Source organism: Antennarius striatus, chromosome 17, assembly GCF_040054535.1.
Source record: "Antennarius striatus isolate MH-2024 chromosome 17, ASM4005453v1, whole genome shotgun sequence".
In the NCBI taxonomy this organism is placed as follows: Eukaryota; Metazoa; Chordata; class Actinopteri; order Lophiiformes; family Antennariidae; genus Antennarius; species Antennarius striatus.
Genome location: NC_090792.1, coordinates 6,818,268 through 6,845,254, shown reverse-complemented (window position 1 = coordinate 6,845,254; position 26,987 = coordinate 6,818,268). Strand labels below are relative to the sequence as shown.

At 41.0% G+C, this 26,987-nt stretch overlaps 1 protein-coding gene across 1 annotated transcript; it reads left to right on the top strand.

Moving 5' to 3' along the window:
* On the top strand, window positions 1-26,987 carry LOC137611236 (protein PALS1-like). The gene is made up of 17 exons (XM_068339324.1): window positions 1-193; window positions 11,686-11,985; window positions 13,332-13,509; window positions 14,003-14,103; window positions 16,155-16,262; window positions 17,336-17,413; window positions 17,495-17,635; window positions 18,253-18,414; window positions 18,686-18,763; window positions 18,855-19,038; window positions 19,199-19,270; window positions 19,540-19,611; window positions 20,171-20,335; window positions 20,510-20,599; window positions 23,549-23,661; window positions 23,753-23,863; window positions 23,992-26,987. Exons 2-17 carry the CDS (start codon window positions 11,812-11,814, stop codon window positions 24,166-24,168), a joined length of 2,004 nt encoding a protein of 667 aa, XP_068195425.1. The 5' UTR covers window positions 1-193; window positions 11,686-11,811; the 3' UTR covers window positions 24,169-26,987.

Sequence of the window (26,987 nt, the reverse complement as noted above, 5' to 3'; positions counted from 1 at the left end):
CAGTTTGAGAAGAGGAAACGACGGGAGAGGAGTTTTGCTGTGTGTCGTCAAGCGAGCAGCCAGTCTGCTCAGTGAAACAGTGCATTACAGCCGTGTGGGCCGAACCCCGTCCGCTTAGATTAAAACTAACAAGTAACGACGGGTTTCACTTGGACGGAGCAGCTTCAGTAGGACGTGGACGGTTTCGAACAGAGTGAGTAGTCCTGTGCTGGTGTGGTATGAAGTGGCTTTGTTATCAACAGGTGCCGCAGGAAGGAGGGACGCTAGCTAGTTAGCTGCTAGCACTAGCTCGATGACATTATGTTAAATTAAACAAAATTAAGAAGATTCTGAAAGGGCTGGCTACACTAAACTGATACAAAAGTGGACACCAGCCGAAAACTTTTTAAGATAATAATGAAGCCAGGTAGTTTATATGTCAAATAGGTAAAGGTTACTTTGAAGGGGGAACTGGTTAACCAAAACCTTAATTCATTAATCTGTGCTTTCTAACAGGAGCACCTAACGCTGGCTATCAGGCAAGTCGTCCTGTGGTCTACAGAAAGAAAGCCAACTTTACATAGTTGGATGAAACAGCTTGCAAACCTTATGTGATTGTAATCGTTTCTTTGCGTGTCCACTTATTTTAGGTGTTTTTATCCAGAATCATAATAATATATTATTAACATGGTATCTTCGAGTTATACTACTATAACCTACTATAACAAATAGTGCTAGTTTGTAATGTAAATTAGGTCTCCCTGTTGTATGTAATCAAAAGCAACACGACCAAACACTGACCTCTGCTTAAGCTTTGGACTGTAGTCTATCAGTCGAAACTTTGAAGGGTCTGATATATTAATTATAAATCTCAGGAGTAACTAGGAAACTAGTTCCTCCTTGTGTTTAACACCTTGTTATTGAAAAACAAATCAAAAATCTTTCTCAACAAGAGAAACAGGATCTTGTCTTTTATGGGGATTCCCTGAGAGCTGTCCTAAAGTAAGCTGACACTAACATTTATACAAGTCAAAGCGGTACTGGTTCCATTAGTACGTGTGACTGATTCCTGTATGATTTCTTTATTGTCAGAGGAGCCTATGTTGTGTAGGTTTCCTCTGAGGCTATCAAGGTGGCGTCTGCCATAGTTGGAGCTGTGTAGCTACCAAGCTCCTATGGCTGGTAGATTGACACACTGTCATGGCTGAGCATCACATTCAACCAATTTGTGTCATGTGTGAGATGGCTTACTAATAATGTGCCTTTTTTTTTTTACTAAATAATCATATTGTTTGCTGGTACTCCATGCCTTAAATGAAGAGTGATTGTTGAAATAACATAATGTAAGCAGGTTTAAAAACACCCCTAGTGAGTGTGACATGATGTTATCCAACACAGCTTAATATGCCGTTTAGTGTCATGAATGAAGGAGGACATATAAAACTGTAATATAACAACAACTGAGAAGATTAATCTAGCACATAACCAGATGTATTCATATATGTTTTGTGTTTAATTACCCATAGACTAGTTATGTTAAGAAACAGTCAACACTGCATTCATTCCAGCATTGGCTGATTACTTTTTTTTTTTTTGAAAACATAGAATATGGATTTCCACATAGTAAAAATAAGAAAGTAACCATTTCTTCTTTATTTTTTTGTCTACTGTTAAAGACCTTTCTGTGAAGCCGGCATATATGAAAGACAGGCATTAATTTCTTCATAGCTTTCTTTGTTTGAAATTTTGGAGAAATTTTTTAATGAGAAAGAGAGAGAGCGCAATGCATTTTCAGACAGCACAACAAACGTTTGTTGTGTTGTATTTGATTATTTTCTCATTTTCATTTCCAAATGAAGCACTATTTGTGTGTCACATTTTCCAAGTTATCACAGATATTACAAAAAGAGTTTATTGTAGGGCAGACAAGTGCTTTCCACTTTGTGGGAGTATCCTTAAGCAGACAATGGACACAACCTTAAAAAACATTTTACAGTATACTGTATAGGGCAGAATATGACAGGACAGCTAAATTGATCTAAACTTTATCAGATTCATGCTCAAGCCTATTGTTGTTTTGTTTCACACAGCAAAAAAATGTCACATCATCATGACTTCAGTATTTACATAGTGAAAATTAAATGGAAGTGATTCAAATATAATCCCACTTTTGCATTACCTTTTAAAACGATATATACAACTTTCCACAATGTTGTCGAACCTTGATAGTGTATGTACACACCAGGCGCAGAAACTGACCTTTAGATCAGCTGTACTGTCAGGTAAAAACAAACTTTTATAGACACACCATCCAACATGTAGGGAGCAGGTGAAGCAGAGGTTAGCCAGGCACAGTAGGCCACAGGCTAGTGATATACACAAGCCCTCTGTTCTCTGGAATGCTCTCTAACCCACTCTCTTACTTTCATGCTGTGGTCCTGAGACTTGAGTGGGTCCCAACTTGAACTGCTGCCAACCAAATCAGGGTTAGATTTTCATGGCAGCTGGTACAATTACCTGGTCAGTGTTGTCTCCCTCAGATACCTGAATGCTTCCTCACTTGCAGTGGCTTGTCACTGGTGTGCGCCTTGAGAATTCACTACGGACTTTCAGGCTGGGAAAATTATGCCACTTAAAAATTGTTAAAAGAATTATTAGTAACCGTTAGTAGACAGCCATAATTTATCTGAAGAAGAAAAGCTAGGCACTGAGAATGATATTACCCTGAAGAGTTATTCTCCATGCAAAGCAGTTCTGGTTTTAGCATATGATCCAGCCAATAGCTGTACCAGAATGAGGCCTTCTGTTCAGCTTGTGCTCTGGAACAAAACTCTGTGTGCGTCATGAGGACTTTCTAGCCTGGCTGCATCACTCATTCTCTCTGACTGGATGCTCACCAGTGGTGTCCCTGAAGCTATAATTCTGTGGCTGTTTTGTTCTTCATTTACACAACAACAGTTTTGGGGCCTGAAAATATAAACCTTTGAAAACAAGTTCCAGAGTGTGATCTTTTCACACACCATGAGAACCGGTACTGTAAATTGTCAAAATACAACTCTGTTGAAAACAGTGACGCCATAGCTCTGTTTTGCAAATCTTGATTATGGGTCCAACTGTGTTCATGCTCAGAGTTATTTTATTAGTTGGATCTCTGTAGTAGTGACAGTATTTACCAAAAACGTACAAGTGCTACAATATTATTGTAGTCACTGATTGATAATCGATTAATCATTTTATCTATTTCACACATACAGTAGGTCGTGGTTAATTTTTTTCACCAAGGTGTTTTAGCACATACAGTGCATCTGGAGAGAATTCGTGCTTCACGTTTTTGGCATTTTATTCCAAATGGAAGAAATTATTTTTCTCAAAATTCCTCATGCAGCCTCCCATATTGATGTGAAAGCCCAAAGGTAGATGTGCCAAGTTTGTGGCATCACATTAAAAAAAACCTGAGGCTGTAATTGTGTTGAGTGTTGAGCAAAGGCTGCGAATACTGATGTACTGTAGGTGTGATGCCTTGGTTTTTATTTTTAGAAAATTTGTAGAAAATTTCCAAAAAACTTTTCCTCGTTGTCATTGTGGAGTATTGTGCATAGAATTTTGGGGAAAGAAATACATTTATTCCATTTTGGAATGAGGTTTTAATGTAAAATGTTAAAAAAGTGAATTGCTGTTCATGCCTTCTGGACTTCCTGCAAATAAAAAGCTGTTGAAATCTAGGATCTCCTTTGAATTTTATGAACGTGTCTTCTTGTGTCTGTTTTCCCCCTCTTCTGTCTTTGTCTGGTACAGGGTGGTACAACCCATTTAAGTGTGCGTGTGTGTGCGTGTGCGTGCACGCGCGCGTGTGTGTGTGTGTGTGTGTGTGTGTGTGTGTGTGAGAAGTGTACTGTTAAACACAAGATAAGAGGCAGCTCTGCTTCATGCACACAGACTGACTGGATGAGTCTGTGTCTCACACTGTGTGTTTGGTTTTCAGGAGTTGTGTGAACGCTGAGCTCCGGCTGTACTGGGTTATGTGTAAAGGTTAAAGTTGACGACTTCTGAAATCACTGGGAAGTTGTTACAGATGTCCTGAGAACCAGTGAATTTTGTATTACTGCTAGTTGCTGGTATTGTTTATTGTCTGGAAGTAACCCTGAAATTTAGTTAACATTAAATCACCAATCACTTTTCATCATTCTAAGTCTGTATTTTTTTTATTGAGTATGTATTGATAATCAGTATTGGTGTCTGTATAAATATGGATAAATCCTGATGATATCCATCCCTATTGGGAAGTTGTATTGGGATTTTATGTATGATATTGCCGATGTTTATATGCCCCTTTTAACCCCTGTTCACACTGCAAGAATACTCCAAAGAAAGAAGGCCCACCATAGGTCATTACACACATGAACAATAGCCTCAATGTTGGTATATGTTTTTCTTTTCTGTAATTGCTTGTTGGGCTGTTTTGGTTTAAAGAACCACAAGCATCAATAATATTTAGCCATTTATATTTTTCTGGAACATCAATAATGTGTGTGTCTGAACATCGTTGCGCTCAACACTTCCTTTAAAGATTGCATTCCTCACTGACTGACTTTACAGAGTCAGTTCTAATTAGTTCTGTTCCATTTAGCTTTATTTTATTTTGTTATTTTTAATGATGTGCACAAACTTTATTTTCATTTGTTCATTGTCATAAATGACTATAAAATCGTAATCCAATCTGAGTCTTTTTGGGGTCCTTTGCACCGCTAAAACCAATCCACCACACTTTCCCACAGCTTTCTTTCCCAGAGAATGTTTTCCGCTATGGCTCTTCCTTAGATTTTTGCCTCAGCAAGACACACAGACATACACACATTCATATACATACACCAAGGGGTAAACTATCCCCACATATCCCCACATACACATTTACATGCATCGCTGGTTATTCCTGCCGGTCATAGGGATCAAAAGTCTTAGACTACAAAAAAGTATTGATAATATCTTTCATTTACCTTCTGATCGGTCTGTCACCACTCCTACCCCCTCTCAGCATTCACCATTTGTTGTTCAATTAGAATTTTAACACACAATCTACTATAAAACACTATTCTCATTTTCTTTCGATCGATTGTCCTCGCCTTGTCGTACACCAATTTGCGGGTTTAGCTTGTAAAAAAAGAATCCTGTTTTGTTTAGTGCTGTCAAGCGATTAAAAAAAAATAATTACAGGATTTTTTATTAATCTAATTAATCGCATTTTAATCTTATACCTGCTAAAGGCCCCCAAAATAAAGAATTTGAAATCTAGGACATTACAAAATTGTAGTGCATGACTAATCAATAGAATGCACCAAGAAGAGAAGATTTGAAATCCACATTTTTATTGGTTAAGTGTGCTTTATAAATGAAATTGAAAGGAAAAAAGGCCAAGCACATCAGCAAACCAATTAGGCCAGGTGCATTTCCCTAAAATGCAATACGAATACAGTTAAATAAAATAAGTAAAATTCAGAAATATAATAAGGCTGAGTCTCAAAGAGGCACATAAGCACACTCTCAATCAAAATTTATACTAAAGCTGACTCAATACAGCAATTCAAAATGAATAGTATAACATGCCTCGAAATAAGGCAACTAAATAGCAAGATGCCAAGAGGCTTTTCCTTTAAAAGGGTAAGCTAACGTTCAACTCTGTCCTTGACATGTTTTGCATTTAAATGATACGTTAGGCTGGAGCTGCTTCGGTGATATGAAAATTCTCTTTTAGAAAAGGCACAAATAATAATAATAATAATGGATTACATTTATATAGTGCTTTTCTGGACACTCAAAGACGCTTTACATCGGATCCATTAGTCATTCACTCCTGTTATGACCCTACGGGTCATGTACTGTTATGTATGTGTTGTGCTGCAGTGTTCTCTCTCTCCTTGGTTTGTGTGTGTGTGTTCTTTATGTGAATGAGGGAATTAGGAGCAGGTTGTGTCCGCTCATTGGCTGGCTCGCCTGATTGCTGCCACGCGATTGGTCAGGGGGCGGGTCCCCTGACCTATTTGAACAGCCCGCCGACTGCACTCTGCCTCCTCTCCAGCCTTCCCACCGCCAGGAAACGCCAGCTTGCTGAAACGGTTGTATTAGTGTCGAAGTAGCGATCAGATAGTTTGTGCCCTGTGGCACCAGTCTTGTGAAGATAAAGCATATCCTTATTAAATACTTGTAAATAATTGGTAGACAATTTGAGCAGTTGGTATAATGGAGAAGCCCTTTAACCCTTTTTTCCTGTTTTAAGTTAGGGAGATAGGTTGTTAAATTGTTATTTATTTCCCTTTTCTTTTGTTAGGAAGGTAGGGTTGATTTAGAATATTTGTTTGTTATGTTGGCACCTGTTCTCCCTCTGAAGCAAATAAAAACTACTCCTTTTTGAACTTGACGTACTGATGTCGCTGGCCTTTCTTGTGGTGAGAAGACGGGGGGAGCACAAACGCATGTTATGTCAAAGGTTCCCCTAGACCGGAGTAACATTCCTCATTCATACTTTGTGATGGTAAGCTACGTGTGTAGCCACAGCTGCCCTGGGGCAGACTGAGGGAGGCGTCTACAGCGTAGATTGGCAGCGCAGAATCACTGCGTTTTTGTTGATAGTCCCGTCTTTGTTCTGTTAATAAATAAACTTGCCGCCCAAAGGTGGGCAGCCCTAGTTTTTTTTTTTTGGGCGAGAGGCGGTCATGACCCAAGTGCATATTTAATGATCGGGAGCGTTCGGGTCACTTTGGCTATTTCTGTTGGCATGCGGATATACAGTAGCAGCGTGCTATAATTTTTTTAATGTTATCGCTCGGGGATTTTTGTGAGTCCAAAAAAGTTGTAAGTTTTAGACTTCTTTTCCTAAAAATGAGAACGCCATTGTGGCTACACAAGCTAAAAACCTTGTAGTCATATGGAATTTACTTCGCCTATGGTGAAGTGGCGAATGGCTAGCGCAAGCCCAGGATCTGTCTGTTATTCCAGCTTATATAAAAACTTCATTCCTACAAGTTAACCTGAATTGCGTGCTAATTGGTCATAGTTCTACACATTTCCAATGGTTATCATCACAATTTTCAGTCAGGTTGTTGATTTTTTTTTCATTAATCCACCAGGACGATTTTGAGTCACTTGCATTTCATGCTGAGGCTCTGAATGAGTGCTTGTTTTTTACCCACATAGCTGAATCAGCAGGTTAATTTTGTCATTGGAGGAGCTTCTTAAATCCTCCTGCCCTCATCTCTGCTGGGTAATGAGGCCTTCGTCACTGTCTTCATCACTGTCTCTGCTGACTTGACGGAAAATAACACTCCTTCAGCTTTCATTCACCTGCTTTCTATTGAGAAGCCTTTTGGAGTGACATACTATATTATTTTAATAGAGTAACATAAAATAATATATTTCTGTATTTTTGATGTTTTTCTTAGTCACTGAAAATCTTTTTGGTTTTAAAACGGGAGTTTAAAACATGTTAATACACAAAGACTTTGTGGTTGTGTGGCAATGTTGGAAATATAGAAAGTCTTACATATTGGTTCCATTTCAAATAAAACACCAATGTTGTAACTTGTAATAGTAAATCATTCAACAAAGCTTGTTAATTACAAAATGCATATGAGTAGAATAAAAACACAAAATACTGGATTGCTTCCAGAGCATCAGGACCAGCCTTCCCCTGGGGCCGTCAAGAAAAAGCCTACATGCAGTGATACTCTGCACACTGGAGGCTCCTGTTCTGCAAGATGCTGATTACCCTTGATCAAATGTGACGCGACCACACTGCCAGCCTCAGAATACATGATATAAATCAGCAGGAGCAGTAAAAAATGAACATGACCTAAAATAATGACGGTGTTACTCTCCGTGAAATTATCTGTCCTCCTGCCAGCTAACATGAGGTGTGTTAAAAACTACATAGTTCAAAGTGCTGCTTGTTGTTGTGTTGTGTACATAATGCTGCACTGTTGTTTCCAAATCTTAATATTAGAGCAAATACACCATCATGCCTGCACCATGTAGGCATGATGGTGGAGTGTGTTTTGATCGCTGACACACACTCCCTTCCCCCATTTGTGGAATTTTGTTCCCAGGACTGCCTGGCATTCCTCACTGCTGCGTGTGTGTGTGTGTGTGTGTGTGTGTGTGTGTGTGTGTGTGTGTGTGTGTGTGTGTGTGTGTGTGTGTGTGTGTGTGTGTGTGTGTGTGTGTGTGTGTGTGTGTGTGTGTGTGTGTGTGTGTGTGTGTGTGTGTGTGTGTGTGTGTGGGTTCCTTTCTGCTGCTAAGAGATAGCATATCGAACAAGCTGTTGTGGCAGTGAAAGGCATCCATCGATCAGCCACTGCTGTGTTACTATGTGTATTTTTGTATGAGTGTGACACTGTGTGTGTGTGTGTGTGTGTGTGTGTGTGTGTGTGTGTGTGTGTGTGTGTGTGTGTGTGTGTGTGTGTGTGTGTGTATGTAACATACAGTACATTATAGCGACACCAGACTTAACCATTATATGTAGTTGTGACCGTTATTTTTTGTGTTCCGCTGTAAATCGTAGAGCAGCCAACCAGAGCGACCAGTGAAAGATAAGGAGGTAAATACAAGCAAGGAACCACAACAACAACAGGAAATATGGGCATCTTACTTTGAAGAGCTGCTAAACCGACCTACAGCACCAAACCCACCAGAGATAGAAGCAGCAGAGACAAACCTTCCCATCAACTGTGGAATCCCATCTAAGATGGAAATCAAGAAGGCCATTGTTCAACTAAAAAATGGAAAGGCGACAGGACCGGACAACATCCCAGCAGAGGCACTGAGGGCAGACATACAGTAGATGCTTCTGTAGAGATATTACACCCACTGTTCAGGGAGATCTGGGAGAATGGGGAAATTCCAAAAGACTGGAAAGAAGGGTACCTGGTCAAGCTCCCCAAAAAAGGAGACCTCAGTCAGTGCCATAACTACAGGGGAATCATGCTGCTATCAGCGCCGGGGAAGATCTTCAACAGGATTCTCCTGGAGCGAATAAAGAGTGCTGTTGACCCACTGCTAAGAGACCATCAAGCAACTTCCGGCAGAATAGATCCTGTGTGGATCAAATTACAACTCTCCTTATTATAGTTGAGCAAGCAGTTGAATGGAACTCTCCAATCTACATAAACTTCATAGATTACGAGAAGGCGTTTGATAGTGTTGATAGAAACACTGGAGTCAGACAGGGCTGCCTACTGTCTCCTTTCCTCTTCCTCTTATCGATTGATTGGATAATGAAGGTCACAACAACACATAAGAGAAACGGGATCCAGTGGAAAATTAAATCATAGCTCGATGACCTAGACTTTGCAGATGACATTGCTCTGCTCTCACATACCCAAAAGCAGATGCAAGAGAAGACAAGAGTGTTGGCAGACACCTCATCAAAAATTGGCCTCACCATCCATAAAGGAAAAACAAAAATCCTGAAGGTTAACACAACACACGGAGACCCAGTGACACTGGAGGGAACAGCACTTGAGGAAGTGAAAGCTTTTACATACCTAGGCAGTGTTATCGGTAGTCAGGGAGGCACAGAGGCAGATGTCAAGGCAAGAATAGGTAAGGCAAGAGCCGCTTTCACCCAACTGAAGACTTTATGGAGTTCGAAACAAATCAGCCAACGGACAAAGCTCAGACTATTCAACTCAAACGTCAAGTCAGTACTATTGTACGGATCAGAGTCATGGAGGACAACACAGGCAACAACAATGAAGGTGCAAACATTCATCAACAGCTGCTTGAGGAGGATCCAGGGGATCCGTTGGCCAGATACCATCAGCAACAAGGACCTTTGGGAGAGAGCCAGCCTACCGCCAGTGGAAGAGGAAATCAAGAGGAGAAGGTGGGGATGGATTGGACACTCAATCCGGAAGCCCAATACCAGCATCACACAACAAGCCCTTAGATGGAACCCACAAGGCACGAGAAAGAGAGGGAGGTCAAAGAACACCTGGCGTGGGGACCTTGAGACTGACATCAAGCAGCGTGGACTGACGTGGAAGCAGCTAGAACGGAAGGCCCAGGATAGAGGACTCTGGCAGACTGTGGTCAACGGCCATAAAGGAGCGATAGGCATAATGCATAATGCATGTAAATCGTAATTATTTGGGTTTGACCCCTACAATTCTAAACTTTTTTTGTAACTGCGTGATTAAACAGCCTTTTTTTGGAAAGTAATAGTAAAATTAAAACTGTAATTATTCAGCTTGAGAACAAATGAGGAGGAGAAAAGAACAAGATTATTAATAACATATCGAATGCAGGATTTATCATCACACATTTAACAGAGAGGAAACTCAGATGTCACTGCAGGGATAAGGACCATTATTTTGACTGCATGTTTTATGATTAATAGGTTTAAATTCTGGGAACATCAAAAGAATTCTGTGCTGAGATAATGCACATAATCCATTTTTTTTCCACCACTCAGAGGTTCACAGTGGTATCTTGCGTCTGACATGGAAACAATCCAAAGGAGAAATGGTAACTGTGACTTTGAGTTTGACTAGAAAACTAACCTATGTTAATCGTGTTAGTGTTAAACAAAATAACCAGCAGTCGAAGATAAGCAGGGAATGATTCTCCATTGATATGTTTTTTAATTAAAACAGTAAGAAGCAGATATTCATGAAGCATTACCAGTCAGGATTTATACTGTAAGGGTGATAAAGATGCAACCCAATTCAGCACAATCTTTACTACTACTCACCAAAGGAATGGAGGACACATCGTTTACCGATGTGTTTAACGGTTTTCCTGTGGTGGTCCGGGACGATTTTTCATCTTCCAATGACTGTTGTTGTAAGTTAGCCAGCAGATAAAGGCCTGGTTGTTAAAGGATAATGATTTATCATGACTTTAAAATGTTTAGCTTTTGTCAGATGAAAGTCCAATCTGTGTGTTCATCCTAGTTTCTGTAAATTAACAATTGAAATAAGAAGTGTTGTGCTGATGTTGAGTACAGTATTTGTGTTACTCACTGAGCTCTTATCACTGGTTTGAAATGGGACGTCCTAACCTTGAGAAGGTGACTGTTGAGTTTTGCAGCAAAGAAAAATGTGATGACTGCTGTGTGATTTTCAGGACTTTGTCAAATAAACCGCACCAGCAAGAAAGATAGCACGAAAGATAGCAAGAAGAAGAAGAAGAAGCAAGAAAGATAGCACACCATTTCTCTAAACTCAAGATAAATTATGTATTGAATAGGTGATAATAAACAGAACTTTAGATGGAGGACAGGCTGCTGAGTTGTCTTTCTGGGTCACTTGAGTCATCACATTAGTCATGTTTCAATTGTTGTTTTCAGTTGTTCTTTTTAATAATTTCTTTTGGTGACTAAACAAACTGTTGTAACATTACAAGTGTTTTCCCTTCAGTAAAGTAACTAGTGACTTGATACAGTACTTAACCAGTGAAGTGTTAACCAGCTCATAGAGCAGTGAGCTGTATAACTAAGTGTGATGTGTTGAAGCTTTTTTTAGGTTGTGTTGTGGTTCACTGACCCCTCAATGTTGGACCGATCTCACCTCACTGCTGGTCACAGATGACTAACTGAAGCCCCCACCCAGCAGACCTGCTGCTGCTATTTGACGTAACGCTGCTGAAAGCATTCGGGTTAGGGACGTGCTGTTTCGTGTTTCTACACTAGACCTCATTTTCCTGCTCTTCTCACAGGTGACGGTATCATGGCTGCCGCTTTACTGAACTGCCCTCACCGACTCACCTGATACACCGAAACACAACTAAACATCCCTAGAACTTACTCGAGCGCACCCACGTTTGATTTGGTGTGTGTGAGGGATGACAACCTCCCACCTGAACGGCCATGTTGCTGGTGAGGGAGGAGGAGGAGATGAAGAGCTGAGGGGAGGACAGCAGCACCGGGAAATGGCTGTCGACTGTCCGGGAGATCTTGGGAGTCGGACGCTCCCGATCCGACGTTCCACACAGCTGGAGAGGATACGACAGCATCAGGTGTGTACAGACACATATTTCTCATTGAAGCTGCATTTATATCGGACTTGAACTTTTTTCTGTTTGTTTGTAAAAAACATCTATGAAGATCTACAGAAATATATGAGCACAGTGAAGGAAGTAATATTCAATGTTTGCAAAGTCGTATAGGTTGAGATCATCTTCTCTGTACAACAGTGTTTTTCCTTCTCAACGTCAGGCTGTCGTCTGAGCACAGGGAGGAATTCTGTTTTTTCCAGAGCCCGAATCCATTTTCTTGTTGAGAACAAGCAGCATTTATGAACTGACGCACCGCAGCCAACGCTGCACATCTGCTGCTAGCCTTTTCCTCTGCATCACGTTCACCATTAGGTTTCTGATGCTAAAACATGCTCAGTCACACACCCACATGTTTCAATCCCACTCACCTGTCTTTCCTTTGTTTTTTGCAGCCACTCTGTCATTTGAAAGAAAATTCTCTGTGGAATAGATTCAAAGTGGTTATCAGAGACTAGTTGTAGCTTGAAGGTATGCATTTGAAATACTTACATACTTCAGTGCTGCTGTGGGTGATAAAATATGTCCCACTTTCACCATCATTGTTTGTCGTTGAGCAATAGGGGCTCAGAAGCCATTGTTCCTTGCATAACTTGAGAATGTGGCTGAGAGAGAATTTATGTTTCCATCGAAGGGGTGTGGATTTATCACTGCACTCCCATGGTTTGGTGACTCATATCTGTAAGAACCAGATTAAAGAAGGGATCTTCTGTCCTTTGCATTGTTCAAGCTCCAGAAGCACTGCATGCAACATTTCACATGAGGCTGTATAACAGTAAAGTCTTTGTTAGACATCGTATCTGCCTTCTAAAAGCCCATTTGAACTTGCTAAATGAAATCTTACCTGTAAGTGGATATCACCTTCTGTAAACAAGTTAAAAAAAATGGAGCCCCACCTCCACAGATTACCGACAAAGAATGGTTCTAACTATAAATTTTTGGTGTTCTCAAATGGAGCAATCACAAATCTTGGAAGTTGACCATCTAATGTTGCTCAGGGTGAAGGGCATCAGCTAGTAAGAGCCCTAATGCCCCAGCCGGCCTCAGGCATGACAGTATACAAGAATTATCAAGTCAAGCTGAATCAGACGTTGCCCTGGAAAACAGGGTCAGCATCAGTTGCCAGGGAACTGGGGAAGTCTGAGGAGAGATGGCTACGGGAAGATGACCTAGTTAGAAAATAAGGATCTGTTGGAATACTACTGTAGGAGAGGATGTATGGCCTCACCCTGAAACACCTTTAAATCCTTCACATCACGTGATTCACGACATCCACGATGCATCCGATTGTCTGTGTGTTTGTGTGTTAGGAGGATCTGCGTCGTCGTCGAGAGGAGGAGGGTCGGCAGCTAGACCTGAACGCCTCACTCAGGCTGAGGAAGCTCTCCCAGCACCCCCACATCGGCATCGACAACCCCACCTTCCTTCAAGACTCAAACACACCGCTGCAGCCAGTATTCGGCAGCCAGCACGCACACACTCTGCTGGGTAAAACACACACACACACACACACACACACACACACACACACACACACACACACACACACACACACACACACACACACACACACACACACACACACACACACACACACACACACACACTCACTCAGATGAGAGTAGAACCGCACATCATATTAAAACTTTAAAAATCTAACAAATGGATGAAAGAATATCAAGTGAGATGGAGAGAGCGCTGAGAATGAAAGGAATGTGAGGAAGACTTGAGCGCCATCAGGGAGGTAATTCCTCAGGGAGGGAGGGGACACGAGAGGCTCTTGAGAGTGACTTAATTAAAATGTGGTTGGGTGGTTGTGTTGACACACACTCACTATCACACAAATATGAACACACACTGACAGACTGATGAGAAATGAGATGCAGTTGTTCACACATTATTTTGATGCCTGTTGTGTTCTTCCCCCACTATGAGCCACTTTATCCTTCTTCTCTTGTGTGTTGGTTCATGTTTATCGTAGAGCTGGAGGAGTTGCTGCTGTCACTGAAGCAAGTCCGGGGCTGTCTGCCTGACCAGCAGAGTCAGAGCGACATCGAACTGGTTCTTGCACTTTTAAACAAGGTAATATAAATAGAATTTAATAACAAAAGCGCAGAGTTAATATGTGAGTCTGGTATTTTTCGAAATATTCTGCCCTTGTAAATCCCTTTTGAGGTAAAAGGGATTTACCAAGATGTAGTGGTACAGTCAGCGCTGTCTGAGCTGGAGTTTCTATGACAAAGAGGCTTCTCAAAGATTTGGAGTAAACTCTCCAGAATGAGGAAGGACGTCTGGAGAGTCTTCAGACAGGATTCAAATATTGAAGCAACTGACGAAGACTCTTTTGTGAAGGCATTAAACATTCTTAAAGACATTTTTATGCCCAAAAGCCAGTAAGTAAGTTATTGTTTGTACCAGAACATATTGTTTGTCTTTCTCAGAAAGTATCCAACATCCCATATCCAGATGAACAGAAACACAATTCGAGGTTTATTTTCACTTTTATTTCCTGCCTCCAGAGCACATCTGATAAATGTTGAGGTTGCAGGTTGAAAAATTATATTCAAACTCAATGTGTCAAGAGTCAAGACTATTTCCTCAGGTGTCAGATTTTGTACAGAAATGCTTCTATAGTATATACTACTATCTATATGTAAGACAAGTAAGGTAAACCTAGTCAAATATGTTCAGCTGCAGTTTTGTGTATCTCATGATATTACTTTTTACCCAATGACTTCTGAGTGAACTATTTTCTTTCTTAATTTATCAGACTGAATTCCAACTGCTGTCTCTTCATTTAAAAGTATTAAACATCCATCCATCCATTTTCTGCCACTGCATCCGCCGTAGCGGGTCACGGGGAGCTGGAGCCTATCCCAGCTGGCATAGGGCGTGAGGCGGGGGACACTCCAGGCACTACGCCAGTGCACCACGGAGCCACACACACATACACACACACACACACACACACACACACACACACACACACACACACACACACACACTCTCCTAGGGGCAAGGTGGGAACGGCCAATCAACACACACACACACACACACACACACACACACACACACACACACACACACACTAACACACACACTACCCACTGCGCCACCGTGCAGTGGGTAGCGCACAGTATTAAGCATATTTTAGAAATGTTTGAGAGCTATGAGTCGCCTGATGAATTATTTTTTTGTATATCAATATAGCAAGTAAATACTCGGTCTCCCCAAATTACAATCACGATAAGTTCTGAGACTTTATGAATTAGTTTATTACATTTTCGTCTCTAATTGCAAGAAAGAACTCTCTGAGATGAGACAGATGAGTGATGAAGATGCGTTTATGGAGCGATGTGACTGTTGAGATATTGGTCAATAGACAGTTGTGTGTCTTACAGCAAAATCAAATCTGTAGCAATACGACTGTGTTATTTACATTAAGCTGCTGTCATAGTTAGACTATGATTCAAACTCAGTTATTTCTGAATGTTGGCTTTATTCAGTAGCAAGTCATTATTTTGTGTTGTTTTTTTCCCCACAAAGCTATGAATTGTTAAAAAATGTTTTCTCAGAAAAACTGAATGGACACTGGTGATTTAAACAAAAAGCAAACAAATGCTTGATTAAGGCCCCGTCCACACAATGGAAGGATTTTTTTGAAAACGCAACATTTTTAAAAACGCATCGAAAATGATTCGCGTCCACACGAGAACGGTTTCAAAAAAATCTCCGTCCACACATAAACGTAGCAGTGTGTTTCGAAGACGGCTATAAGCATGCCTAACCATGTGGTGGCAGTATTGAGTCAAATTTTATCCAATAGGAATCCTCCGTGTTTTATTGTCACAACACACATAAATATGACATCACAGAGGTTTTCATCGCAGGCAAGACGTCAGCATTTTTAAAAAGTTGCGGATACCCCGTCCACACGACATCGCAGACCCAGCGTTTTTTTAAAAATCCACCTAGGCCAGCGTTTTTAAAAAGTTGCGTTTTCGTTCTTGATATCTGCGTTGTTGTGTGGACGGAAGGCGTAAACACAACAAAAAAGTTGCGTTTTCAAAAAGTTCCGGCATCGTGTGGACGGGGCCTAAGATGTTTTAGCTGGTGTCTCTTTCCCCTTTCAGTCTGACTTCCAGTCAGCGCTGAAGATCCATAATGCCGTGGCCACCACCATGCACCGCCCCTCCCCTCCATACCCACACACACAGCAAGCCCAGCAGCTCTCCATGGAGGTAATGCCTGATGCTATATGTGTGTCTCATGTCAGCTGAGTGGTCATCGTGTTCATATGCGTATGAACACACACACACACACACACACACACACACATATATACACGCATACACACACACACACACACACACACACACACACACACACACACACACACACACACACACACACACACACACACACACACACACACACACACACACTGTGACAGCCCAGGTCATCCAGTATCTACTAATGAGGTTGAAGACAGAGCAGCTCTGTTCTGTATCAGTTAAAGCTGGTTTCAGTTTTAATTGATACAGATTATACAGCATTAACACACACAGACACCCCCACACACACACACACACACACACGCACGCGCATTCATGTTAGCCAAACAACAAGTTGTTTAATGCTTAGCACCAATGCTTTTAACTCAGGCATTAATTCATCAATTCTTTTGGCAGAAAATGTCTTAAAGCAAACTGGAGAATATTATTCACTAAACTTTGGTGATTTCTTTGGGGACTACTGGGTTTAACTTCAGGAAGCCTGCACTACCATTGCGGCAATTATATTCCTGCCACAGTGTTGAGTTGGCTAGCTCTGAGTTATTCATGGCTCAATTCAGTGGAATGTCATTAAAGAGCAACAAATTATTTGTTCTGTGTCAGCATCCCTGCCCCTGCCCTGCATTCTGCTTTAAACAAGACTCATGTGGCTCATACTGTTCTCTGAGAAAGAAATGATGAAAGTAAAAAGAGCAACTCTGTACAGGGTAACTGTAGTTCAAGCCGAGCTTCCTCAGAGAAGCTGAAGGTGAAGCTTTGTTAAGCCCGGGACAGATTGAGACACTTCAGTTACTCTCACCTTTTTTAAAATTGATTACTTCCCTGCCTTTCTTGGTGATATAAAGGGGGAAAGTCTTTTCTCCCTCGTAGCAAAACAAACATTATTACTCCAATGTAACATCTCATAGTTTTTGACATTTCAAAACTCTGAAAGTGAAACATCAGATGAAATCTTTACAGTATCTTTACAGTATCTGTATTTATATTGTTGATGATTTATAATGTTGCCATGGTTTCAGGTCAGGCATCTCATCCAACAAAGTCAGAACAAAGAGGGACTGGAACTCCACAGCCTGCTGTCAGACACACACATTCAGGTAGAGCAAACGACACATGCAAATACAAAGCAAACAAACAGTCTCCCATAATGACTGTTGCTGCATGTGTTTGTTTCGCAGTCTTTGCTTCTGGCTCATGACAGCATAGCAGAGAGGGAAATGGAGCTCGAACCGCTGCCCAGCGAAGGAGAAATATTGACCCAGTGGGGAGGGGAGACTGTCAAAATAGTTCGCATAGAAAAGGCCCAAGACATACCACTGGTAAGACCCACACTCCTCACTCCTCCTTTCAAAGATGGCCATTGACAGTCACTACCTTCCTGCAGCGGAAGTGATCAGTGAGATATGATCAGGAACCTTCTGTATTGCATCGAGTTTCCTCCACAGGTATTAACCTGTAGGCTATTGAGAGTGAGCGGTGAAGGCGTGGTCTGTTCTGGAATCGGCTCCAGGCCCCTGTGACCCTGCACTCAGGAAGTGGTTGTGGATAAGAGTCCGATGCATAAACAATCCCTCCATGTGTCCATTCATATTCCAACCTCATACTGTCAATGTACCACTCATAAGAGCATTATGTGCACTGCGCAATATAGCAAAAGATAACACTAATTTTGTTATCAGTTATACAGACACACTCTTCAAACTTACCTCACTAGTGAGAGGGTAAAATATTTAATGGAATTAAATGACAGAAGACATAAATTTGTGATGTGAAACAGTCTTTTACTAATATATTGTATTGTGACTTTAATTACTACTGAATATGTTCAAAAAATAAATCCCAGTCCCAGTTAATCTATAATTTAGGATGAGTGCTGTTAATGAGTCTCTGTTTACTTCAGCACGCTTTACGTGTCCTGTGGTTTCCTTCTGTGTAGGGAGCGACAGTCCGCAATGAAATGGACAGCGTTGTGATCAGCCGTATTGTTCGAGGTGGAGCAGCTGAACGGAGTGGACTCTTATCTGAGGGAGATGAAATACTGGAAATAAATGGCATAGAGATCAGAGGGAAAGATGTCAATCAAGTCTTTGACATTCTTGTAAGTATGTTCATGTCTTTGATTAACATAGAAATACAGTATAAAGATGGCATCCCCATCAGTAACACTGTACCACTATGTCATTGAGTTAAAGTTTTCTAGAATATATTTATTTTATTATTTGCAGTGTTTACTGATGCTGTCATTACTATGAGTGCAAAGATGGAACTAAATGATTCTTGGCATTCTACTAATCACATTCAGTCAATATGATGGAAGCAATTAGAAGAATAAGAAGCATCTTTCTCTATGTTTTCTGAATGTGTGTCAGGCGGACATGCACGGCCTCCTGAACTTTGTGCTTATTCCCAGCACTCAGAATAAACCCCCTCCAATCAAAGAGAATGTGGTGAGTTAAAACCACACATTGATGATGTCTTGATTTACAAGTTTTTGTAATTGTAGAGTCAATCACATGACTCCGTCCATCTGTCCTCCAGATTCATGTGAAGGCTCATTTCGACTACGACCCATCAGATGACCCGTACGTGCCGTGCAGAGAGTTGGGCTTGTCTTTCCAGAAAGGAGACATTCTCCACATTATTAGCCAGTCAGACCCCAACTGGTGGCAGGCCTACAGAGACGGAGACGAGGATAATCAGCCGCTAGCTGGACTCGTACCGGGTACCACTCTTTGTCTGACACTTCTTTTCTGGAGTATTTTCTGTTCACTCTATAGGAAAATACACCAGATGTTTGGCTGTGACACGCCATAGTATAAACTCCCACTCTGTTTTGCGAGTTGCGACTATGTGTTCTCTGATTTTGTGTATTTTATCCACAGGAAAGAGTTTCCAGCAGCAGAGAGAAGCCATGAAACAGACCGTAGAAGAAGACAAGGAGCCTGAGAAGTCTGGTCAGTTCTTCTGTAGCACTACACCTCAATGTGAATTAGTAATTTGGGGATATATTTGAAGTAACACTGTATATTTGTATTTTGATTTACTTCATGGTGTTAAATGTGTAGGTGGACTACAGGACACGTTTATCAAAAAGAGGGACTTTTCTGATGTCCTGTTTTCCAGTTGGCTGACTTACCCTCCGGTCTCTACTGCACACACCTACAAAGACAAGATCAGAGTTGTGATTGTCTAACAGTATTTGATGTTATCTGCTTGTTGACAGGAAAGCTGTGGTGCGCAAAGAAGAACAAGAGGAAGAGGAAGAAGCTGCTGTACAATGGTCACAGGAATGATGGTACCACCTGTCCTTTATGCTTTGAGCTCTACAAAGAGATTAATCTTGAACTATCAACTCCAAAGAAAGGCAGATATCTGTACAGTCAGCAGCTCACAGCCAAGCAATCTATGTAGATTTATAGATATCTATTTATCAATAGCCTTATACAGTAGTTGTTTATCAGGTGAATTGTCTGGAATTAGTATGAAGGACATGAGAGATAGACGATGATCAGGAGACATTTGGTCTGCTTCAAATAAAGAAAGATGAAAGTCGTACATTTGATGAAAGCTTGATTAGAATAAAACCACCGATTGAATATGATATATCTACTAATGTACCAACCATAATGTAGCTCATTCAAGAACCTGATTGCTGGAAAATATTGCTGTTCCTCCAAACAGATGACATAAGCTATTTATGATATCTTCCGTTTGTCACATTTATCAGTATCTCCTCTAATCATATCGCTAATAGTTCTGTTTCCAAACCTGCTGCTTTGCTTTTGTCATTTTTACTCGTCTTACTGCTTTTCCTTTGAAATTTCTAGATTTTCTCTTTGGTTCCTTCTTTCCAGATGTTGATGAGGAGATCCTCACATATGAGGAAATGGCTCTTTACCACCAGCCGGCAAATCGAAAGAGACCAATAGCTCTAATCGGACCAACCAACTGTGGGCAGCCAGAGCTCAGACAGAGACTACTCAACAACCAACCAGAGCGGTTTGGTGGACCTGTACCTCGTAAGACAGACAAACAGACAGACAGACAGACAGACAGACAGACAGACAGACACAGACAGACACACACACACAGACACACACACACACAGACAGAGACACACACACACACACACACACACACACACACCGAGACTATGATGTAGCACATTTATCTCTGTGTGTGTTCTGGTGTAGACACCACAAGGAGTCGTCGGGATGGTGAGCTTGGCGGTCGGGATTACCACTTTGTGTCTCGTCAGACCTTTGAAGCAGAACTGGCAGCAGGTAGGATTTAATCTTACTTAGTATGTAAGTAGATACATTGTTAGGTCAGTTGGTTGGTCGCCTTCTGATGCTAATCTTCCTATTAGCATCTACCGTAGGAACAGTGACATTTGGGAAAAGAGTTGGGCAGAACTGTGTTCATGCTTGTGTGGAAGATCCAAGAAGCCCCATCATGCACCATAGTATCCGGCCAGCCTTCAACGTGGTTCTAGGTGTCTCCACTCTCACCTTTCATCCTCTGCAGATTTTCATTAAGACCTTATTTCATGTTTGTTGTATAGTTATACACATGTTCATCCCTCATTGTTGGGCCGAGTTACTCGTATTTCAACTGATGTGGAGGAATGCAGGTATGCAGGGTGAGATTAACCGCCATCCTGTGGTTGTCAGTGACTCTAAACAAAACAGTCTATGCCTCCACCCTGTTGTACAACGGTCAGAATGTTTCATCAGTATGAACTATATACAAACAGGATTCTTAACTATCCATATAAATTGAAGAGCCCAGCTGTATTTCACATTGTGTTTTGGTGTTAAAGCCCGATGATCACTCCGGCGTGATCAGAGCGCATGGTGTTTTTAAACCATTCTTAACTAATGCAGTCTGTCATGTGGATTGCTGTGGTCATGTTTCCGTGACAGAATAGATGTTTTTATTTGGAGCCGATTGACCCCGCAAAACCGGAGATATGATCGTTTACATTTGATCAAAGAAAAGCGCTTCAAACGGCTGTAGTCGCCATCGTACTATGGTGATGCATGTATTCACGTGATGTAAACATGTTTCGCGATTCGTACATGCTTGTCACGTGATGCAAACACGTACCGTGATTGGTGCATCTTGTCATGTGACGCAAAAGTCTGAATGACACAAACAATTATGTGCACGATTTACGCATGTTTCGTGTGCATAGTCTTACTTTGAAAAACTCCTTAGAAGAGTGGCACAAGTGACACAAACTACATATAGTTATGTTAGAAGCCTATGGCAACATTTTTTGAGTTCAAAATCAATTTCAATGAGCATTTTTTGGGTTTTTATGTAAAATAAAATACAATTTGTTCCATTTTCGAATTTGACTATTGTCTATTTGTCTATGTCTATTTGGGCCCAAAAAACCCCTTTGAAGAGTAGCGCAAATGACACAAACTATAAAATTATGTTAAAACCCTATGGCAACCTTTTTAGAGTTCAAAATAAATTCGATCAGCATGTTTGTGGTTTTTATGTGCAATAACATAACATTTTTCCATTTCCGAATTTAACTGTGTGTGTCTATTTTGCCCCAATATGTCAATATAGTAAGTTATAGGGAAATAAAAACTGTCTCTTCATATAGCTGAAGTTATGCTGAAGATGAACATACCAAGCATGGGTATGTTAAATCATTTTTAATGTGGTAATAGAGACAAATATCAAAAGTACCAAAAAACGGCCAAAATAGGTCAGGGGTCTAAGGGTTAAAACCAAAGCAACAAGAGCAAGGTGCCCTATGAACGTTTCTGCTGGCTCAATGAAACAAATTGGAACTTGCTTCTGTTGGAAGTGCTGGTCTGATCCAAAAACATGCTACTTTACGTCAGTCCGTTCAAACAAGATGGTGCAGTAGAACCTCAAGATACAAGTTTAATTTGTTCCGTAACTGAGCTTGTAAATCATCACAGCATTTCCCCATTTAAAATAACTAAAATCATTTTAATTCCTGCCTTGTAAAAAAGCCCCAAACCCCAAATTATGAAAAAAGGACAAAGCATATTTTGTCCAACCAATAGACATGCAAAATTATTTGCAAATTTGTAAATGACAAAGCAGTAACTTCTTGTACTGACAATTTTAGGCCTCTTGTATACAAAAATACTTTGTACCATCTTGAAATCTGAATGATCACAGTGATAGCAGAGCAAACGGTTATCAATGAAGTTGTCAATCCAGCATTAAATGAAAGTCTACAAACTCTGCTGTGATACTCTTTTTTTTTTTGCCTGAATGTGCAATGTTTTGAGTACGAATCACTGATTGGATGTTGAGAATGATGATGTGTCTGAAGTAGGGGTGGGCCATGTCATAAAAAAAAACAGCACAGCTAGCAGGAGCAGCGCATTTGGGTTAGCCAGGTTGAGCTGAGCAGAGATGATCCAGTTCACACTGCTGCTTCTGTTATTTCCTCATCACGGTTTTTAGTCTGAACGGGTCTGGAGATATATCGCAGCATCGTAAGCCTGAAACAAGTGTGTGGAAATGCAGTAAAAGTGGAAAATTCAAGTGTTGTTTTGTGTGACTGACTGGAGCGAGCCAAAAACGTTCCAACACTTGTCATGATTTTTACCCTTGTAACGTGTAGTAGAGGTAAGATCGGGCTTAAAAAAATCCAGCCCGATCCGAACTGAGCCCGCGGTATTAAAGCCAATCCCAGCTGGAGTCCGAGGGTATTAAAATCCGACCTGACCCGAACGTAATTATTGACATTTTGAGCCCGACCCGGCCCGAATTTCAGGCTTGGATTCAGGTTTAAGATCTTACCTCTACTTTCAGTGCGTTTATGATCGGAAAGGTAAAGTGACAGGAGAAAATACAGCTGATGCACGGAGGGAACGGAGCAGGTATTGTAGATGGATGTTTCTCATACAGCGCCTTCAATGTTTTACCTAAATTATTTATTTTATAAGGGGATTCCTTAGTTTAATACCCATAGATCGTTTGAGGTACATAATATATAAATATATATTTAAAAAGTTCGGGCCGGGTTGGGCTTGGATCTTAAGCCCGAGCCCAAGTCCAAAAAAAATCCAATCTGACCCGAGCCCGAGGGTTTAAAGCCTGACCCGACCCGAAAGTAATTGTTGACTTTTTGAGCTTGACCCGACCCGAATTTTCGGTTCAGGTCGGCCTCGAACTCGGGCTTGGGCGTAAGATCTCACCTCTAACGTGTAGGCATCTTGTCTCACCAGGAAAGCTAATTGAGTCTGGTGAGTTTGAGAAGAACCTGTACGGGACGAGCACAGACTCTGTGAGACAAGTCATCAACACTGGAAAAATCTGTGTGCTGTGTCTGCACACACAGGTCAGCACACACACCAGCAGCAGGTCAGCATATCCCATAGACTGCAGGTTCACAGCTGAGTCCATCCCTGTGTACTTGTGTGTGTTTACAGGCTCTGAAGGTGCTAAGAAGTTCCGACTTGAAGCCTTACATCATTTTTATAGCTCCGCCCTCTCAGGAAAGACTCCGAGCTCTGTTGGCAAAAGACAACAAGAGCCCCAAGGTTCCTGTTAAACTGTCTGCTGTCTGTTTCCACTTGGTGCACAATAAATGTCACCGCTGTTCATTTCCCCAGTACGTCTTTGTATTTACAACAGTGATTTATTTATGCGTGTGTGTGTGCTGTTTCAGCCTGAGGAACTGCGTGACATCATCGAGAAGGCCAGGGAGATGGAGCAGAGCTGCGGTCACCTGTTTGATGGGGTCATTGTGAACACAGACCAGGACAAAGCCTACAACGAGCTGCTGCGACTCATCAACAAACTGGACACGGAGCCCCAGTGGGTGCCCTGCTCGTGGCTGCGCTGAAGACACACACACACACACACACACAAGTCAGCACACACACACACACACACAAGTCAGCACACACACACACACACACACACACACACACATACACACACACACACACACACACCAGTCACAGAGCAGAACATAGGACACATTTGTGCACAAGTAACATAGCAGCAGACCAGGGCTAAAACCAAGCTGGGATTTTAAGAGGCACAATATTGTGAGATGGAAACATCGTAATATTTCAATTAAGTCGTAAGTTTATATAAAATTTTTATGAAGTTAAAACAGATGTGAGAAGTCATGATATGAGAAATTTTTCAATTACTATTACTGGAATACAGTGTAATTTTACAAAGACTTGTCAAGTCGTAAGTAAATGAAGTTGTGATTTTACTTGAAAAATTCTAATCGATTTGGTATGAAGTTGTGATTTCACTTAAATATATCATTATATTACAGGACAAAGATGAGAGCAGCGTTGTATTTAATAATAGACATTCATTAATGAAGTGAAGTGCTCAGTCCATGTCCCCAGTTAAGACCATTGGATGTGACTGACTGTGTGAACTCAGCTACACAACACTGTTATGAAATGTGAATTCATTTTACTGCTGAGGTTACCCCTCTCCTATAAGATGTTTTATGATAAAACTCTGATTTTTTAAATAATCTCATAACATTATCGTACCTCATTTATGCATCTGTTGTCACAATATATAAAGGCTAATATCTTCAAAATATTATCTCACAACATGACTTCAACATCAAAAATGTACATTTACAACCTTATTAGGAAGTGCTTCACTCTTTTTTTTCATGAACTTACAACTCTTTTATTGAAATATTTGGATCTTTCCTGTCATTCAAACTTTATTCATTTAGTGGTGTGTCCACACAGGACGCACAGTGAATGTTCACATTGTGTTATTTGCCTGTGTGTGATCACAGCATCATATTTTTACTTGTACTGTTCACCATCGGATTTCTTTGGCCCATGCATTTAGAAAACTTGGCTGTGTGTTATCTATTAGCCAGCATGCAGCGACCGGGGCAGGCGGTGCAAGCGGGCAAGGATAAAACTAGTTCATCCTGTGACTGTACTCGATGTTCACCAGAGATTCTGGTGTCATCTGAAAGGTATTATTGCAAAGTTTACTCCCCCTGTAGTGGGCATGAACACCCACCATCAGCCGCTGTAGCAGACAGGCTCATGCGTGGAAGTGAGGACATGAAGTGTATCCTCCGATCTGTCGTCATGAGGTTCAGTATCTCCAGGTAAGGGTGGCATCAGACGGGAGTGGATTCCCCAAACTTCCTCCATTGGAGCTGGCTGAATTTTATCAGCTGAATACTTCGAACGAGAGCAAGGTCGCATTAATTTTCTTAATTTACTTAGTTGTCTGTTTCAAATCATAATATTGTGTTGTTGAAGTCTTCAGCTGTTTCTCTCATCCTCTGTTAAATAGGATGTAGATACTCAGCACGCCAGCAGCGTCTCTTAGAAGTGTCGACCCGGTGGCACTGGTAATGGTAAATACTAACAGCACAGATTTTATCCCTCGGCTGTCTTGAAAGTGAGGGAATCCTCAAACCAACCTTGATCTCTTTGTTACCTCTGATCCGATCTATCTCTGATCACCACAATTCTTAGTGAGACCAAATTATGATCCTTTAATTTTAGTTAGTTTTACTTTAGGAGTCATTCTGTCTCAGATGGGGGCCCCGCATTCTTGATGCGGCCTTAGAATTTATCCTGTGATCATTTCAACCACTGTGATTAAAAACATTTGAATTACTGCAGTAAATTATTTGACTACTAGTCGAATTTTCGCAGTGCCAAGAATCAATGTTCTCATTTAGTTTTGTATTAAAAGCTTCTCGATTTTTGGCTCTAGCTTGGGGCACTGAACCTGTTGCGGAGTGAAAACAGACAACTGCAAACTGCAAACTTCTCTTAATGCTATGAAGAACCCTCACTGTCAAATTTTGTACCTTGTATCTTCACCATAACTGTGCATTAGATGCTGACTTCCCTCGCTATGGGCAGTCTAGTGATTGCTGCCTTCTGAACACTGACTAGCTGTAGAATGAAATATACTGCAATAAACACTAAAGTTAAGGACACAGCACTTGATATTTCCTGGCTGACATACGACAGACTTCCTCATCAGTTGATTCTTTCTGTCCCTGTCTGATCATATGTGAGTAGAAGTAAACCTCTAAGCCAGAAGGTTATGAAGACCTTAAAATTGTAGTTTTGAGCATATTTCTTGATCAGCACTCTGCTGGATTTATTATATATTTTGTGCGAATGGTTGTGTGTGTGTGTGTGTGTGCGTACCCATCTTTGAGGACAACAAAGTATTATGGCTCGAAGTAGATCTGAAACCATATCACTGTTACCACTGGCTAGAGCATTTATATATTTCTAATATTAAATATAGATTTATTAAGTCCAGAAGGCACCAACAGGATTGCAGGTTTTGCCTCCTCCCATTGATCCAGGAGGATGGGGGCGTGAGGGGGTGGGGCAAAGTGAAATGAACTGTATTGAATGTAAAGCTTGTTGATACCACTTCTTGTTTATCAGACTCACTTGTTCCTGAGAAAATCTGGATTTTGTATGAATATTCACGATGAATAGATGATTGAGAGAAGGTGATGGTTCAGAGATACTTTTTTTTATCTGAACTGATTTGAAAGCAGACAAGATCCTTAAAGAATAAAGATCTTGTCTGTAGATCTTGTCTGTAGATGCAAACACCTAATGTGTGGGAAAGATTTTTGTCCAAACTTTTCGGTGATTATATTAAAATGATGATACAGAA

Excerpts from the sequence above, each read along its gene's own strand:
- LOC137611236 (XM_068339324.1), top strand. The coding sequence starts at position 11,812 with ATGACAACCTCCCACCTGAACGGCCATGTTGCTGGTGAGGGAGGAGGA. Across the intron at positions 17,414-17,494 it reads TGTCAGACACACACATTCAG|TCTTTGCTTCTGGCTCATGA; the intron begins GTAGAGCAAACG and ends TTTGTTTCGCAG. Across the intron at positions 23,662-23,752 it reads TGCTGTGTCTGCACACACAG|GCTCTGAAGGTGCTAAGAAG; the intron begins GTCAGCACACAC and ends GTGTGTTTACAG.